This window comes from Bombyx mori, chromosome 28 (genome assembly GCF_030269925.1).
Source record: "Bombyx mori chromosome 28, ASM3026992v2".
Lineage (NCBI taxonomy): Eukaryota > Metazoa > Arthropoda > Insecta > Lepidoptera > Bombycidae > Bombyx > Bombyx mori.
The window spans coordinates 6,823,545-6,843,107 of record NC_085134.1 but is presented as its reverse complement, the minus strand read 5'-3'; the positions used below and the strand labels follow the sequence as shown (position 1 = coordinate 6,843,107).

The window sequence follows — 19,563 nt, the reverse complement described above, 5'->3', positions numbered from 1 at the left end:
ATTCTAATGAAAAAATTGGAAGTTAAAGTTTTATACTTCTCAATGTTCGTATCGTAGTAGAAATACTCTTTTATTACTGATAATTGAATGGAGTAGTTCAGAGTTGCCCCGATTTTGAGTACTAGCAGCTCACAGAAGTGAAGACAGTCATTAAGGTTTAAGCAAAACATGACTGTTACCTAAGCCCTGTAAAATCTGAACAAGAGGCGGTCAGTAAATTTTAAAAGCAATAATGCGATATTCTTCAACACCAGTAAAAAATTCTACTACAAACACATTACTAAATCCTCTCTTTTTTAAGTTGAAGTTAATAGAAAGGGAAAAAAAAATTTTTTTTTAACAGGCTTCTATTATTTCGGTCTATACATCAATGTCATCGACATTATGACGTCTGACTAATTTACAAATTTACACGCGCATAAAGGAACGTTTAAAATATGATAATTTACATAACTTCGCTCTAATATTCTGACCAGTATCAACAAGATAGAAAGCCAGATGAAATTAATTAGTTAGTTCGTTTTGCTATTGAAGCATTTCCTTTAATTCTTAATAATTAATATCAAGATTAGATGTTTTGTCTGCTCAACAGCTTTCATAGTCTCGATAGGTAAAAGTTAAAACGAAAACTGAATACAAATTGACATGTTCCCTCAATTCGAAACTACCTTTGAACTACTTCGAAGGAATCTTCGGAAGCTTCGAATTGAATATGCGAAGCCACGTGCGGATATAAACGAAATGCCAATATTCATTTACAGAGATTTAAAACTTATAATGACATGAACAATTCCTTCTTTATCATATCTATATACTATATAAAAATGAATTGCTGTTCGTTAGTCTCACTAAAACTCGAGAACGGCTGGACCGATTTGACTAATTTTGGTCTAGAATTATTAATGGAAGTCCAGAGAAGGTTTAAAAGGTAGATAAATATGAAAATTCTCGGAATTAAATAAAAATAACTATTTTATTTTTGCTTTGAGGTGTCCCCCGTCGGACGGATTCCTTTTATTTTTTTTAAGTTTATTTTATACAAAAGTCTGCCGGATCAGCTAGTAAACAATAAAATCTACTTTAAAATCTATAAGCCGGCAAACGTGGTCTTACTAGACGAAATATACTAAAAGCTTCAAATGTCCTGAAATTATATACGAACTGAACTTCAAATATCGATATAACTTAAGCTGAACCTTTATGTAGCTATAGAGGAGGAGACGACCTCATCGTCTACCACAAGTATTCACCAATATAACAACAGCACTATCGTCAATATCTCAGATCGTAGTCCAAACTGTCTCAGCTGCCCCACAATGAAATTCGTTGCTTCATATGGGAGATCAAGTTGTATAATGCGTGCGTCTGTTTTATGTTCAACTCTAGTTCAATAGATAGGTAAGCAGATAAATAGCTCATTACATAAATACCACTGGTTACACACAATAATATTTGAAGTGGTTTAGCGTATAATACTGCACTGGTACATAATCATACCGCAAGGCAGTCGTGCTTTCCAGCTTGAAAGCTTTTATTGGCTTTGTAGGTATATACGACAAAGGCAAGGTCTTTAGTCATCCCGATAGGTGTGGCGACTGCAGACAGAAGTGATGCCATCAATAATACGTTGTTTTCTGCAATCGACGAGTAAGTTGTAGTAAGACAAGAAATCCACTCCGATTATGGGCTTAGAAACGTCTGCAACAGTGAATTTCCACGCGAAGTCTCTTCTTAGTCCAAAGTCTAAATGGAGAGTTACAAGGCCACAAGTGTGTATAATAGAATTATTCGCGGCTACGAGATCATATTTCGACTTGATACAGGGCGCCTTCACAGCCGACCGTGGAAAAACACACAGACCGTAACCAGTGTCCACTAGGAACTGCATTTTGAAGTACGGTCGGTAATAAAAAGACGGCCTGAAGAATTCGGGCAATCGTAGGCTGCTACTTCCAACCGCCCCAGGAGTTTTCCAACGCGAAACTGCATGGCTGTTTGCACTTATAAGCTTTTGTCCCATAAGTAAAGTGGTAGAAGCAGTAAGGGTGATCTGCGGGTGGTTGTCTGGGCTTGAAGCGACTTCGAGAACGAACATTCCAGCGGTGCCTAGATCTATTTCTCGAACGGCTTCTTCCAGCCACCTGTTTAGAGAGCAAGCTGATTTGTTGCTTATGCTGTTAGCACATTATTTTACGGCGTTTAGACCGTTCTCAACCGTTAGACCGTTCTCAACCTGACAAAAGCAAAAAAATTATAATCCAAAAATTAATTCTAGGCGACGCGGCCCAAGTGGATTGAAGTTGGGGTTGGTGTACAGAATCGATACCCAATTAGCACTCAGCCAAAAGCGTTCTTCCCCGAGATCAAATCTCAGCCGAACGCAAACACTTGACATCCAAATTGAAATCCACCAAGAACTAATAACAGAATTTCACCTGTAAGAAATACCTTTAATGTATTAGGAAATTGAAGCTCTCGGTCCAATTTCAGGCCTCAACGATTTTAGGCACCTGATAGCTATTTAATGGAAAAAAAAACAAAAGCGAAATAATACTTTAACACTTTCCCTGCGGGTCCTTTATTAGAGTGCTTTTAGCCAGTGCCTTATGTGGTTAAATATTAAGCTATTGCATAGCTTTTATCGCGGGCCTTGAGCGCGGCGACCGAATCATGAAATTCCGTAACGAAAAAAATCTTACACTCCTCACTCCGCCTACCATGTAGCTCGTGTTCAACACATTCAAACGTTGCGCTTGTGTAGTGTTTGTGAATAGGCGCGTGCCGTGACGTCACACTGCATGCGTATCATAAAAAGTCTGCCCATCTCTCTTTCGCGCAGTCTAGCTTATGAGTGTGAAGGGGACAGTTAAGGTTTTGCTTTTATTAATGTTCAATATAGCGTGGTCTTGTTTTATTATTGTTTTAATATTAAATTATCATTGTCTAATTATAATTGCATAAGTTGATAGAAAATGCTATGCAATAGCTTTACCGCGGCAGTTCCCGAGTGCCACACGTTTGTTTTTTTTATTGCACTAGACCGGTCTATGAACTCCATGTACAGCTGATATCGGAACGACAAGTGATTACTGACGACCATAATAACATCTGAATGTGAAAATCGCCTTCCTTAACCCACAAGTTCGAAGTCACAATTTCATTCTAGAACGGCTATCCTGTCCTATCCATCCAAGTTAAACTTTTGTAAATTTGGTTGGAGTACGAGCAAGGATCATGCTTCCTTTAAAAAATTTTTGTTTACTGGACTTGAATACGATTTATTGCTTGATATATGAATCTTTCTTCTTTTTATCCACCTCATCCCACTAGGTTGGGTCGACACAGCAAATTTTTCTCTTCCATTCTCTTCTGTCAGCCGTCATCTCAACACTACGTCCTCTCTCGCTCATATAGTCATTCACACACTCCATCCATGTCTTCTTCGGTCGACCTCTTCCCCCTCTAACTTGCACTACCATTTCCATACATCTCCTAGTCACATGCATCTTCTCTCTACGCATCACATGTCCATACCGCGCTAACCGTCCGCTTGATATATAAATATCGCATCAAACCTTTTAGGGTACGAAGACTTCAATATCAAAATCTTAGTACACCTAATGCTTAAACACCGATAATTTTTCTAATGAAATACGTACCTGACAAATGTTCACGATTGACTTCCACGGTGAAGGAATGACATCGTGCAATAAAAATCAAACCCGCAAAATTATAATTTGCGTAATTACTGGTGGTGGGACCCCTTGCGAGTCCGCGCGGGTAGGTACCACCGCCCTGCCTATTTCTGCCGTAAAGCAGTAATGCGTTTCGGTTTGAAGGGCGGGGAAGCCGTTGTAACTATACTGAGACCTTAGAACTGATATCTCAAGGTGGGTGGCGCATTTACGTCGTAGATGTCTATGGGCTCCAGTAACCACTTAACACCAGGTGGGCTGTGAGCTCGTCCACCCATCTAGGCAATAAAAAAATAATAAAGACTGTTAAACGAAAATTGTTATGTCAAAACCGATTATTATTTGTCGCCGCTAACAAGCATTACGTTACATCTCAAGTGTCGACTCCCATAAATATTTATGAAGCTCCCGTATCCAGACTCCGTGAATAGCACGTCTGAAGTGCAACGTAAGCTCCGTGGTTTATGGCATTTTATGTTGATTTAAAGGCAGTTTTTGCTTACATTTTCCTAGGACAATTTGAAATGGGTTTTTTTGCGCAGACGCTTGGGCGAGCTCAAAGGTGCTGGAGCTGGTAGACATTAGCATCACAAACGCCACCTAAACTCGTCTATGACATGTCCTTCTTCACATGAGACTTGTAGAGAGTACTTAACGGTAGGTAGCGGCTTGGCCCTGCCCCTGGCATTGCTGAAGTCCATGGGCGACGGTAACCACTCACCATCAGGTGGGCCATATGCTCGTCTGCCTACAAGGGCAGTAAAAAAAAACTGGTTGTCACAGATAGACAATCAGAAACCTCATTCACACTAAATAAAAAAGAACAACAAGTCTACAGCAGACCTTAAAAGTTACTTCAGAGCTTCCACAGCAGGTGGGCGTTTAATATTTAGCTTTAACGCTAAACAAGGGAAATCTCTATAAAACTTTCCCTTTCGCTGTGAATAAAGCTCAAGCTTTTCGGGCCCGCATACGAGTTCATGTTTTCACTCGAAATTCATATTGTTCTAACATCTGAACGATTATAACGGCGCGGATAGCTAAGAGTAATTTTACTGGTGGTAGGACTTCTTGTGAGTCCGCGCCACCACCCTGCCTATTTTCTGCCGTGAAGCAGTAATGCGTAGGGTGGGGCAGCCGTTGTAACTAGACTTGAGACTTTAGAACTTATATCTCAAGGTGATTGGCGTATTTACATTATAGATGTCTATGGGCTCCAGTAACCATTTAAAAGCAGGTGGGCTGTGAGATCGTCCATACATCTAAGCAATAAAAAAAAATGTCTTGTCACACGTGCTGTCGAGTCAATCAATTTTACAAAATAATCATTTTTTTTATTACATCGACAGATCAGCTCTCGAGTTACTGACCTGAATGAATTTATTATTTTACTAGCAGAAATGTTTTTAAAACTACTATTCAGTAAATAGATAATATTCAAGCAAGTCAAACAATACGTCATCACAGTATCGCCTGTATCTAGGAGAAGAGCGCCTAAATACAGCTAGTTAGGAATTCGCTTCGTCTCATCAGTCGTCATTGTGTCGTCAACAAGGTTATGCCAGTTTGGACGTAGTTCAGAACACGCAATGGTGATGCGAAAAATAAATTCGAATTCAAAAGCATTTATTTCAACTTAGACGTCAGCATAACACACTTGTTGAATGTCAAAATATAAATAACAATATTAACTCTACCACCGGTTCCAAAAAAAAAGCCACAGTCCTGAGAAGAACCGGCGAAACAAATTCAGCGGGCTTTTTTTTTGTTTTTTCTCAAAAAATTTTTTTCAAATAAGTAACAATATTTACAATAAAAAAAAAGTCTTTAGTGTTCTCTACTTGTCTAGCTGAATTAAAGACGCTTTAAGATTGCAGATTTCAAAGAAACAACACAAACCTAACTTTTAGACCTTTTAGCGGTAGGCAGCGGCTTGGCTCTGCCCCTGGCATTGCTGAAGTCCATGGGCGACGGTAACCACTCACCATCAGGTGGGCCGTAGGCCCGTCTGCCTACAAAGGCAATAAAATAAAAAAAAGTCAGGTCGAATGTCTCTTCTTTTCTTTGAAAGCCTGGTCGGATGAAACCTAACCCATCTATACATATAAATAAAATTGGAGTGTCTGTTTGTAATACTGAAATAACCGCTTTTTACTACATGCATATGAATATACGGTACATTTACCAAAATAACATTTTTTACAATTTTTGTCTGTCTATCTGCCTGTTTGTTCCGGCTAATCTCTGGAACGGCTGGACCGATTTTGTCAAGTTTATCAAGTTAGCTGATGATATAAGGAGTAACTTAGGCTACTATCTTTAGACTAGCTTCGCCACGCGGCATCGCCGCGGTACGACAGTAACCGCGGGTAACATCGCGGGACTCACGTTTGCCGGTGACCCGGCAGACTTCGTACTGCCTCAATCGATGTAGGTATTTGTAAAAAATAAACTTAAAACAAACAAAAGGAATCCGTCCGACGGGGGACACATCAAAGGGAAAACAAAATTGTTTGTTTTTATATAATTCCGAGCATTTTCATATATTTATTCACCTTTTAAACCTTCTCTGGACTTCCACGAATAATTCAAGACCAAAATTAGCCAAATCGGTCCAGCGATTCTCGAGTTTTAGTGAGACTAACGAACAGCAATTCATTTTTATATAATAATATATAGAAAAAGAAAATGAATTGCTGTTCGTTAGTCTCGCTAAAACTCGAGAACGGCTGAACCGATTTGGCTAATTTTGGTCTTGAATTATACGTGGAAATCCAAAGAAGGTTTAAAAGGTAGATATATGAAAATGCTTGAAATTAAATAAAAATAACAATTTTGTTTTTCCTTTGATGTGTCCCCCGTCAGACGGATTCCTTTTGTTTGTTTTAAGTTCATTTTATACAAAAGTTTAGATCTTTTATTTATCAATTGAGGCACTACGATGTCTGCCAGGTCAGCTAGTCACTAATAAAATGTAATGTTTCCGAAGCGAAGCGAGGGCGGGTCGCTAGTATTAAATTAAATCAAATCTGTTCTTACAAATTTTCGGACACGTATCACCGTCCGCCGATCATGGCGCCAGAGCCGGAGCTATAATTTCGGACTATATTGTAACTTATATAATACATCTCGTTTAGGACCCAGATAGCGACGATATTCCGTGGGCGTCATTCGTTAGCGTTCCATTGTGAAAAGTCGTCCATTCGCGCGGTTTCAGACGAAATTTTCAGTACTCGAAGTTGAATCTCGAATACGCAAGCGGAATAAGCCTTGCTATTTGGAGCTCTATAATTCAAATTTCTGAAGGTGCACTCGACTGGTGCAAAGGAAATTCGTGGCAAACTTGAATGTATATAACATAATATATATATCACATCTATACTAATATATAAATCTACAGTGGTTTTTACGGATGTTCCGTTATAACTACTGAACCATGCATGCGATTGACGTGAAATTTGGTGTCCATGTAGAAAATACATGTACTTAATGGATACGCTAATATTTATATGAGTGTTGGACTCCCTACACCAGTTGCGGGGGCGTTAATGATGAGAATCTTTGTGGGGGTGAGAAATAATAATGTTAATTTTAAATGCCCAGCGAAGCGGACGGGTACAGCTTGTTATAATATAATAATCATATATGTCGGAGACGATCATTAGTTTAGTTGCTAAACGAAACGCAGCACGATTCCCGAGAGATGGCAGCACGATTGCGGTACCGTCAAGAAATCGGCTAACTTCGATGGAGGTGCGTAGACGCCATCACACTTACCAACCAGCCTTCTTGAAGAGCGGTGCCTCTGTCCTAAGAACTGTCATTTGTTGACTGCTAAGCTCGATCACCCCGTGCGCCCCTATGATGTCTGACGATGGTGTTAATAATTGTGGTTTCTCCGACATATTATTATATAATATATAATGTATATATACATCGAGGGGTTTAAAGCTATTCGGCATAAGCGATCTTTTTGCAACTTTAGCAAGAAAACCATTAAAAGTTTAAAATCACAAGACCCGCGCGGACTCACAAGAGGTCCTACCACCAGTAATTACGCAAATTATAATTTTGCGGGTTTGGTTATTTTTATTACACGATGTTATTCCTTCACCGTGGAGGTCAATCGTGAACATTTGTTAAGTGCGTATTTCATTAGAAAAATTGGTACCCGCCTGCGGGATTCGAACACCAATGCATCGCTCAACACGAATGCACCGGACCTCTTATCCTCTACGCCATTTTAATTACATATTAGACAGGCGGAGACCGAAGAAAGTACTTTTAAATTTAACACTCATTTCTTTTAGCATCCCTTCGTGCTTGAAGCGGAAACGATAATCAAATTTCCACGTCAAACCTAATTCTGCGAACAGATAGAGCGTATATAGTCTCTTCAAAGTACTCCGAAGTTGTGACCGCGGTAATTACGAACTCCAAAACGTAGGTACCTCATTAGCTGACGTTTGCGCGATAGAAACCTTGCCGGGTGTGAATATCCTGTATATTAGATTCAATGATTCGATTTTAAATTCATCGCAAGAGAATAAGGAATAATGTTGTCCCTATCCCGATGAGATACGAAATCTTTATATCGGATTGTAATGAATGACTTTTTGACGATATAAATTACTAGCTTTTGGTCGTGACTTCGTCCGCGTGAAATACCCGCCCCTTCATTTACGTAGAAAACGAAAATATTTTTGAAAAATAGAATGTTAAGGAGTTATTATTAAGGTACCAAAAACACACTTTTTAACCGACTTCAAAAGAGGATATTATCAATTCAGTATTATGTTATATAGCCTATAAGCCTTCCTCGATAAATGGGCTATCTAATACCTACTGACAGAATTTTTTAAATCGGACCAGTAATTCCTGAGATTAGCGCGTTCAAACAAACAAACTCTTCAGCTTTATAATATTAGTATAGGTTTTCGTGATACGCTTCATTCCGAAATGTTAATTAGATACAAACGTACAAACATTTCGGATCTTTTAAAATATTGACATGTTTCGCTGTTACCATAACGACAACGCTATTATTAAGATAAACAAGAATACGACATAGTCATGTAATGCTCGAGGCTTAAAGTTTTCCGGGACTCAGTTACATAAGAACGGTTATATGCTGAATGCTTAATTGTAATTATATTCCAGAAGGAATATACGCACTAAGTATTTTTGGAACGAAGTTCCTTATGGGACGATACGGAGGGGTACCCTAACCGGGAAAAAACGTCCGTAACGTAAGATTTTCATTAGTAATGTACACAGTGTACGAATTAACTTTGTAAAAACGTACAAAAAATAACATATTTTTTTTATCATTCATTCTTTACCACGACCTCAGAGCGTTCGTTTACGTTACAATAACTCTTACGCAAAAAAAATAATCTTAACCGTGAATGAAGTGTACCACAATAAGTTCGCACGTTACCGAATGACCGTGGGTTGATGCGAAACCTCCAGTTTTATTTTCTTTATACCCTGAATAGAACTTAAAATTAATATTTTTATAATAAAGAACTTCGTTCCTATCCGGTGTACCACGACACCTCACATCTTTATTTATTTATTTACTGCTTAAGTGCGTTGACGAGTTCACAGCCCACCTGGTGTTAAGTGATTACTGGAGCCCATATACATCTACGACGTAAATGCGCCACCCACCTTGAGATATAAGTTTTAAGGTCGCAAGTATAGTTAGAACAGCTGCCCCACCCTTCAAACCGAAACGCATTACTGCTTCACGGCAGAAATAGGCGGGGTGGTGGTACCTACCCCTGTGGACTCACAAGAGGTCCTACCACCAGTAATTACGCAAATTATAATTTTGCGGGTTTAATTTTTTATTACACAATGTTATTCCTTCACCGTGGAGGTCAATCGTGAACATAAGATTTGAACACCGGTGCATCGCTCAACACGAATGCACCGGACGTCTTATCCGTTGGGCCACGACGACTTAAGTCCGCATTTTAATAGAGAAATTGGTACGTGACTGCGGAATTTTAACATTAGCATCGCTCGATACTGGTACATCGGGCGTTTCATAGTTAGACCAAGACGAGCTTAATGCTCCTTTAAAAATATATTCTCTCTTCTGGCCGGGAATCTCTAAATGGCTTTAGCGATAGTGCAAGCAAGCAAGGCGCCACCGAAAACGCTTCTTAGGGTACTTTAAAGTAATTAATATCGCTATGTAATTTTATGTGTGTAGGTTTTTTTTTTTCCTACCTATGCTGATAGCCTTGAGAGGCTATATCAGCTTCGCCCTAACGTGTAGGTGAGTTCACGGGGCTCAAACCGGGGTGGTGCTAACACTGGCCCTAGCAAGAGCAGTGCTTCGCAGAATCTACCACCGAATCGGAAACGCGACCCACTGAGAAGATCCGGCGAGAAACTCAGTGGGCTGTGTCTGTGGGCAATTTTTATGTTGAGCGGGGTTGGTATCTGTAATTCTTTAACAATTGGAGTGCACTTCAAAACTTTGGAAGAATTAATTCTAGTACCATTTTTTATTGCTTAGGTGGGTGGACGAGCTCACGGCCCACCTGATGTTAAGTGGTTACTGAAGCCCATAGACATCTATGACGTAAAAACCGCCACCTACATCGAGACATAAATTCTAAGCTCACAGTTTTTACAGTACAACGGCTGCCTCACCCTTCAAACCGAAACGCATTACTGCTTCACGGTGGTGGTACCTATCCGTGCGGACTCACAAGACGTCCACCAGTACCTATACCTGTTGATATACTTTGATAATTTAATCTTACAAACACTAACACACAATAAGCATCGTAATTCTCTAGTTATATGCAAGCTAAATGTCCCAAGTACGTTGACTCCCAGCCGTGAACGTGTTTAGTTTTCAAACTTTGTACATTAACAAAGTTTTCGGGCCTACAACTGTAGCGGACACGTCGAAAATGTTTCCCGTAATCCATTGTCCACGCGTTCATGGTTTAGTTGCGCTCGGAGGTTCAACTTGTGGCTTCTCACGCGCAAAAATTAGAAGTAAAGTATATATAATAAGCATTGTGAAATTCTTTTAATTCTCTATTCCAATATAGCTAGGTACGGATCGGAAAAACTGGCTTCCTAAACACATTAGGACGTGAACACGTGAAGTCGTCGTGGCCTAAAGGATAAGACGTCCGGTGCGTTCGTATCTAGCGATGCAACGGTGTTCGAATCCCGCAGGTGGGTACCAATTTTCGATTTACTTCCACGGTGAAGGAATAACATCGTGTAATAAAAATCAAACCCGCAAAACTATGATTTGCGTAATTACTGGTGGTAGGACCTCTTGTGAGTCCACGTGGGTAGGTACCACCACCCAGCCTATTTTTGCCGTGAAGCAGTAATTCGTTTCGGTTTGAAGGGTGGGGCAGCCGTTGTAACTATGCTGAGACCTTAGAACTTATATCTCAAGGTGGGTAGCGCATTTACGTTGTAGATATCTATGGGCTCCAGTAACCACTTAACACCAGGTTGGCTGTGAGCTCGTCCACCCATTTAAGCAATAAAAAAACTTAATATTTAAAACAACTTTATCTACTGACTACTGACTAAATGTAATACATTTTTATTTCTTAATTTATTTTCAAATATAATTTTTTTACTGAAACATAAAGAAACCTTTTAACCCTGTATAAGTATTCATTTATCGTTAAAATAAAAGTATTTACAAAATGTTACATTTTAATCCATAGTATTTATGAAGTCACGTATATAATTTTTTATGAATTTATAGAGTTAGTAATTGCCTTCACCCAGTTCGATGGCAATACCAAAGGGCACAACTTTGCCTATGCCTAACAATGAATGCGTGGTTCATTAATATTATTGAGTCCATTGGTACTGGTAACTTGTCAATACAAAGACGAGTCACGTCGCCCAATCAATGGTTCGCCTCCCGTGTGTATCCATTAGAGAGGAAACTAATATCAATGCTAGTAATTCCTGTTCAGGATTACATTAATAAATAATAGTATAAAAAAAACTAACTAAATACGCTTTTATAGAAAATCCAACTAAAAAATAGAAAATATTTTTTAATAAATTTGAATTATAAATAGTGTAAGAAAAAATGATTTTATTGTAAAAAAGCGTGGGGTGCTTTTCAGGATATTATCAAAATAGCCCTTCTACTCATATCTGTTTACTGATATGCACCTAGCACCTAGATTTGACTACCGGCTGATGAAATATAATTCTACTACTAATCCAAGAAGATAAGGTTAATGAGCATTAAAGAATAATCTACATTAGTTAACTAGTATTTTCAGACACCCCTGTTCACGGGTCAGGGTTATGCTGGTGGTATTTCAAGCCCATCATCTATACCTCAAAGTATTCAAACATTCTGGCTTCAATGGCCACAGTCTCATATCCTATTTGTTGTATTTAAAAAAGCCTGTTCGCTTGTAGTGAGGAACAATCTCTTCACGCCCTGTATTTAATGGAAACCCACTATAAATCTATACATATAAATAAAATTGGAGTGTCTGTTTGTAATATTGAAATATCCGCTTTTTACTACTTGCATATGAATAATATACGGTACATACACCAAAGTAACATTTTTTACAATTTTTGTCTGTCTGTATGTTCCGGCTTAATATATGGAACGGCTGGACCGATTTTGACGAGACTTTCGCTGATAGGTAGCGGATGATATAAGGAGTAACTTAGGCTTTTTTTAGACTAGCTTCGCCCCGCGGCGTCACCCGCGGTACGACAATAAACGCAGCTAACATTACGGGACTCAGATAGTGTACAATAAAAGTTCAGTATTGAAAACAAGTGCGAAGCAGAATCGCACGATATATGAATGTGGCGCCATGGCGGCTCGCACAAAGGGGCTGATTGTTTTAACACATTTTTCACACTCCGAACGTACACGGTGAAATAATCACCGGGACACCTTCCATTGCTTTCTTTAACTCATATAACGAATAAATCTAATTATATTATCAATATAATAATACGTGAAGCAAAAACTTTGTATCCCTTTTTACGAAAATTGCGCGGACGGAGGAGTATGAAAATTCCCACACTTATAGAGAATATAGAGAATATAGAGAAGGGTGCTAATATATTTTTTTTTTTAATTAATCACGATTATATCTAATACTCTCCAAAACCGAATAAAATACTAAAATAATTGTTAGATCTTTTTTTATTTATTTTATTGCTTAAACAGGTGGACGAGCTTACAGCCCACGCGGTTGTTAAGTGGTTACTGGAGCCCATAAACATCTACAACGTAAATGCGTCACCCACCTTGAGATATAAGTTCTAAGGTCTCAAGTATAGTTACAACAGCTGCCCCACCCTTCAAACCGAAACGCATTATTGCTTCACGGCAGAAATAGGCAGGGTGGTGGTACCCAGCCCGTGCGGACTCACAAGAGGTTCTACCACCAGTGAAAATATGTTTTAAAACAAGTAACTATTGTTTATAATACTCACATGATATCATAATCAATGTTGCAGTTATGAAGAACGGTGAAAACGAATGCATTTTCATTCTGAAACAAAAATTAATAGACATTAGAATAAATTTATTTAATTTCAGAACTAGTTTATAATATTATATAGATGGATGGACGTTCTCGCAGCTCATCTGCTGTTAAATGGTTAAAAAACCCATGGATAACAACAACGTAAATGTCCGCCACCAATTATGGGATATGTGTTCTAAGTTCGATCACTGGTGGTAGGACCTCTTGTGAGTCCGCACGGGTAGGTACCTCCACCCCGCCTATTTCCGCCGTGAAGCAGTAATACGTTTCGGTTCGAAGGCTGGGGTAGCCGTTGTAACTATACTGAGATCTTAGAACTTATATCTCGAGGTGGGTGGCGCATTTAGGTTGTAGATGTCTATGGGCTCCAGTAACCACTTAACACCAGGTGGGCTGTGTGCTCGTCCATCCATCTAAACAATAAAATAAAAAGTCTCATTTTTTACAATACCACCGCTGTGCCATCCCGCAAACCGTAATGCATTACTGCTTCACGGCAGAAATAGCTACGGTAGTGGTACTTACCCGTACGGACTCACAAGACGTCCTACCATCTGTAATTACGATGGTTAAAATTTTGCGGTTATGGTTTTTATTACACAATGTTATTCCTTTAGCGTGGTATGGACATATGATGCGTAGAGAGAAGATGCATGTGACTAGGAGATGTATGGAAATGGTAGTGTAAGGTAGAGGGGGAAGAGGTCGACCGAAGAAGACATGGATGGAGTGTGTGAATGACGATATGAGAGAAAGAAAGGAGTGAGTGTTGAGATGACGACTGATAGAAGAGAATGGAAGAGAAAAAATAGCTGTGCCGACCCCACCTAGTGGGATAAGGTGGACAAAAAGAAGAAGAAGTTATTCCTTCACCGTGGAAGCATTTTATTAGAAAAACCTGCCTGCGATATTCAAACACTAACGCAGTAAAATCTTTCGATACTGATGTAACAGGCGTTTTATCCTTTAGGCCACGAAGACCTCTCTTAAACTTTGGCGACATGAGCTTTTTAAATAGGCACATGTTGTAAGTTAGCGAGAGAGAGAGAGAGAGAGAGAGTATTCTTTATTGTACACCAAAAAACAAATAAACAGTGCGATACATTAAAAACAAAAAGTACAATTGGCGGTCTTATCGCTAAGAGTGATCTCTTCCAGACAACCATCAGGTGGTGAAGTTACAGATTAAATTTAACCTAACATATGCTAAAATATGTATAAACGGATATTTTCAGAGGCAAACGATGATCAAACGAAAGCTTTTTTGTACATTCACTTAGACATTTACTTTGATATTTTTATGTTCGTTATTTACAAAAAAAAATATTATACAGAAAATTGCTTATTTAATTTTTGTATGTCTATTAAATTTAATTTGATTGTAGGTACTTAAGTTTTTTTTTTTATTATTATAAAAAAGACTTTGATATTTCAATTTTTTGTGTTTATTATATTTTTTGGAAGCTTTTATAAACTGGATTTCTGGATTAACAATTCTTTTTTTTTTATTGCCTAGATGTGTGGACGAACTCACAGCCCACCTGGTGTTAAGTGGTTACTGGAACCCATAGCCATCTACAACGTAAATGCGCCACACACCTTGAGATATAAGTTCTAAGGTCTCAGTATAGTTACAACGGCTGCCCCACCCTTCAAACCGAAACGCCTTACTGCTTCACGGCAGAAATAGGCGAGGCGGTGGTACCTTCCCGTGCGGACTTACAAGAAGTCATACCACCAGTATTTACGCAAATTATAATTTTTGCGGGTTTGATTTTTATTACACGATGTTATTCCTTCACCGTGGAAGTCAATCGTGAACATTTGTTAAGTACGTATTTCATTAGAAAAATTGGTACCCGCCTGCGGGATTCGAACACCGGTGCATCGCTACATACGAATGCACCGGACGTCCTATCCTTTAGGCCACGACGACTTCAAAATTTCAATTTCAATTCACGAATTTAACTCGTCTGTGACATATACAATTTAAATTATTTCCTTTCTGATATACTGATTTCTGATATAATACTACAAAATCCGTCCACATAACATTTAAGGCTTCGTCAAACAGAACGCGTACTTAGCGCGCGTCAGAGCGCTAAACTAACGCCGCGCTATGACGCCGAGATGTGTTGTACTATGGTAACCTACCGTCAAACAGAGCGCCAGCGCTATAGCGTAGCATAGCGCTCTGACGCGCGCTAATTACGCGTTCTGTTTGACGAAGCCTTTACGCTTAGGAAAGGAAGCTGCGCATCGGTAAAAATGTGCGATATCCCCTTGCCACAATGTGATACAGTCAGATACCTCGGTATGCACCTGGACAAAAGACTGACATGGAAAAAACACATCCAATCAAAACGAAATGAGCTAAGCATGCGGTTCAAAAACATTTACTGGCTGATGGCACGTAGCTCGAAGCTTTCCACTAACAATAAGCTCCTAATCTACAAAATGATCCTGAAGCCAATATGGACGTATGGATTGCAACTGTGGGGAAGTGCATGCGACTCCAGTTTAAATATCATGCAAAGAATGCAGAATGGCATCTTAAGAACCATAGCAAACGTACCATGGTTTGTGACAAGCACTGAGATCCATGAAGCCATGAACATGAGAACTGTTAAGGAAGAGATAAGGTTGACAGGGACTAAGTACAGAACTCGGCTGGAAAACCACCCAAATACCCTAGCTAATGCGTTGACAAAAGTCAGTTACATCAAACGACTGAAACGTCATGATATACAGGGAGTTGGTGACAGATGGTGATCAATGAGGAGTCTCCTGGTGAGGAGCCTCTTCGACGCGATGGCACACGCAACGCATCTGCTCATAGTCCAGGACTGATCGCAGATAGGCACATAAAAATAAATAATTTCCTTTCTGATATAATAATGATCTGATCTAATATCATTTCGTATACCTACAATGAAGAATAAAATAAAATAAATTTTATTTAAAAGTGTCCAATAAAGTAAAAATGTCATAAAAAAACGGAGCCCTTAAAACAGTAAAATGTATTTAAATCCAAACTTAAGGACTTCTTTCTCAGACTTAATAAGCCCATAGAATTAATGAACTAGTGAAATTTTATATTTAGAAATAAATCTAAATAAAGATTGTACTTAAAGAAGTACTGTTTAGAAGGTTCCAATAAAAATAATTTCATTTGACCCTTCCAAATAGTTTTTTTTATTTAGTCTGAGAAGTTAATGTCTCTTCAGTCTGAGAAGTTAATGTCTCTTCAGTTTGAGAAGTTAATGTCTCTTCAGTTTGAGAAGTTAATGTCTCTTCAGTCTAATAGGTTAATATGTTAATGTGCTCGCAGCCTAAGGTTTCCAGCGTCCGGTCTGAAGTATACCGGAGCCCAGTTTTTTACACACTTCTTACTTATCTTAGTATGTTATACATGTTTGTTTGTTTGTATGCAACTGAAAATTTAAACGCCCTTTTCAAGACGATTCGTTCGGAAACGGAATCGTCCAAGCGAAATTAAACCCTCAAGTGGTTTTAATTATGTCTCCGACTCGTGAATACGGCACAAAATATTATAAAGTTACACCACTGGCCTGTTAATATTAATTCTCTATTATCAGTTATTTACATTATTTATGGACTCTGGCTGCTTAAAGTCAGAAACAAAAAGAAATCTCATAAAAATAGCTCACAAACGGTACGGTAGCTGGTGCATTTGTAATTTACAAAAACCGGGTATATTATTTATGTTTAGTGACAGTACCGTCACCGAAACGTGAACCGGATAAAAGCTTAAACGCACACGAACATCTTTCAATTCAATGAGCTTTCGACGAGCGTTTATTTCAACAAAATTACTCTTCAATTCAATCCACGTCACCTATCGAAGCTTTCAGAGCTTATTTTTCGATGCTCGAAACGGGACTCAATGCAATTTCAAAGCTTTATTTAACGCAGCCGTGGAAGTTATTTTTCAATTTCGCCAGCTCCCAAATGCATCCGCCTGGAGTTTTATAGTGTGTATGAAAACATAGAAAACTATGATTCTTTGATATTAATGTATACTAGAGGTCCCGCAGTAGTCGAAATTCAACTATAATTAATTAGAATTGTAAGTTTGTACACCATTATGTTTGTATTTTATACTTCTATAATCACAAATTTCGCCAAGGCTACACTATAAAAAAATATTAATACAGACAAACAATATTTAATCTATTCTCAATTTGACAACAGACGTCAAGAAAAAAAGTTTGACAATAAATAGTATGCATGCGTGTGTGCGTCAAATACATGGTATGTAGTGTGTGTAATGTTTTCTTAACTGATTTAATGTATCTTTTATGCATTATTTTAAAAAAATATTAGCATTGTGCACTTCTTCTCTATATTCTCTATAAGTGTGAAAAACTTCATACTCCGCCGTCCGCGCAATTTTCGTAAAAAGGGATACAAAGTTTTTGCTTCACGTATTAATATATAGATGTCTGTGGAAATCAAATTATCTATTTTATGTTTGCTTCGGTACTTGTAGATAGCTATTATTAAGATCAATGGAATGAAACTTAAAAACTTAACACTGCGTTAAAATTCAAAACATCCGCGTGACCTTTCGGAAATATTCGGGCCCAAGGTAAATTTAAAATCAGAGGGAGATAATCCATTAGATTTTCCTCGGGTAATACATAAAACAACTTCCTTATGAAATTGTGAATAAATTTTGTGCTGAAAAGGAAAAAATCATATTATTTTGCACGTAGCGACGGTAGATAGCGTTAATCTGCTGCGAAAAAGATTCCAGGTAATGAAGGCGCCGCCTCCCCCCGGACACTAATGAGTGGGCCGAAAGAACGGTGTTACTAATTGTTGTAATGGAAATCGGATATTGATCGGAGAAATAATAATAAAAGTATGACTGATAGAATTAGGTTAGATAGGTTATTAGGTTATTATAGTATTAGAATTAGAAAATTGCGGTAGGCAGCGGCATGGCTCTGCCCCTGGCATTGCTGAAGTCCATGGGCGACGGTAACCACTAACCGTCAGGTGAGCCGTATGCTCGTCTGCCTACAAGGCCAATAAATAAAAAATTACGCCGGTAAGAGCAACGGCATCTATCGTCGAATAGCAGAAACGGATGTCAAAAGAACTAGTAAAATCGAGAACGCTTGAGAAGTACAACGCCATCTATTATCAAATAGCGGAAACCCGTATCGAGGCTACTCGACCTGTTCTCGCGATAATTCTAGGGATGTCGTATCGACTATAATGACACGAAGGATTTAGTAATCGGATCTACTCGAAGCGAAACAGCGATCCTGAAGCGAAGCGGAAGAAGTGAATTGTCAATTTTAAAGTGTTCGTTAAGTGTTCTATGTATTAATGCAGTTTTAATTTGTACTTTAGTAGAACTTTTATTTATCATGAACTCCAGCGCGTAACAATAATAAACAGGATAGACCATCCGTCGAACCCGTGGCCGCTCCGGCTCTGCTCGGGTTTTTAAAAAAAAAATCAATGATATTTGACGTTGTTTTATTTTTTTACATAAAAAACACTTATTGGGGCATAGCTATAATAGTTAGACGTATGCTGTCGTGACACTTTTTGTAAATAATAATGTGTTCTACAAAGTCATAGTATATTATTTTATTCAATCATCAATAGTTTTCGCAGGGCACGCGATGTAAAGAATATTTACGTATTTTTTTATTTACACCTTGGGTTATGTTATTGGAATTTTAGTAAGGATCCCTAATTTTTTTCCAAAAATTAAAGACAATGTCACTCGAGAATAGTGTAGCTTCCAAACAGTGAAATTATTTTTCAAATCGGTTCATCAGTTTCGGAGCATATTCAATACAAACAAACAAACAAATCTTTCCTCTTTATAATACTAGTATAGATTATCAAGTCCTATGCTCCTGACTTTTCGAACTGGAGACCGACAGGGAAAAAATATAGATGATATTTTTCATGACAAATATTAAAGGTTTATTATTTCGGGAACCCAATTTGTAGGATTGTCAGACGTCAAGTAATATGACGTGGGTACGATCTTTTGTCACTGTTTGACAACACGGCTCGTTGTATTCACGATTACTCGTGTATATTTTTTGCAGACATTAAATATATATTTTTTTAATTCGATCGCAAAGTTGGTAACGAAGAACGACACGAATATTGATCTTGCTTGGGCTAGTGTTAGCAGAGTCTAACGGCTGAGCACCGTGAGCTTGCCTACACGTCCAGTGAAGATAGCATAACCCATCGAGGCTACTTGCAATGGGTAGGCAAAAAAAAAACGAATGTACTTTTTATTTTTTATTGCTTAGGTGGGTGGACGAGCTCAC

The 19,563-nt window shown here is 38.4% G+C and overlaps 1 protein-coding gene across 1 annotated transcript in view; it reads right to left on the bottom strand.

Moving 5' to 3' along the window:
• LOC101736431 (cell adhesion molecule Dscam2) overlaps window positions 1–19,563 on the bottom strand; it is a 137,337-nt gene that overhangs the window by 104,097 nt on the left and 13,677 nt on the right. Inside the window, exon 2 of the mRNA XM_012697694.4 lies at window positions 13,179–13,237. Coding sequence (XP_012553148.3) covers window positions 13,179–13,236 — 58 coding nt within the window. The 5' untranslated portion in view covers window position 13,237. The remainder of the gene's footprint in view (window positions 1–13,178; window positions 13,238–19,563) is intronic.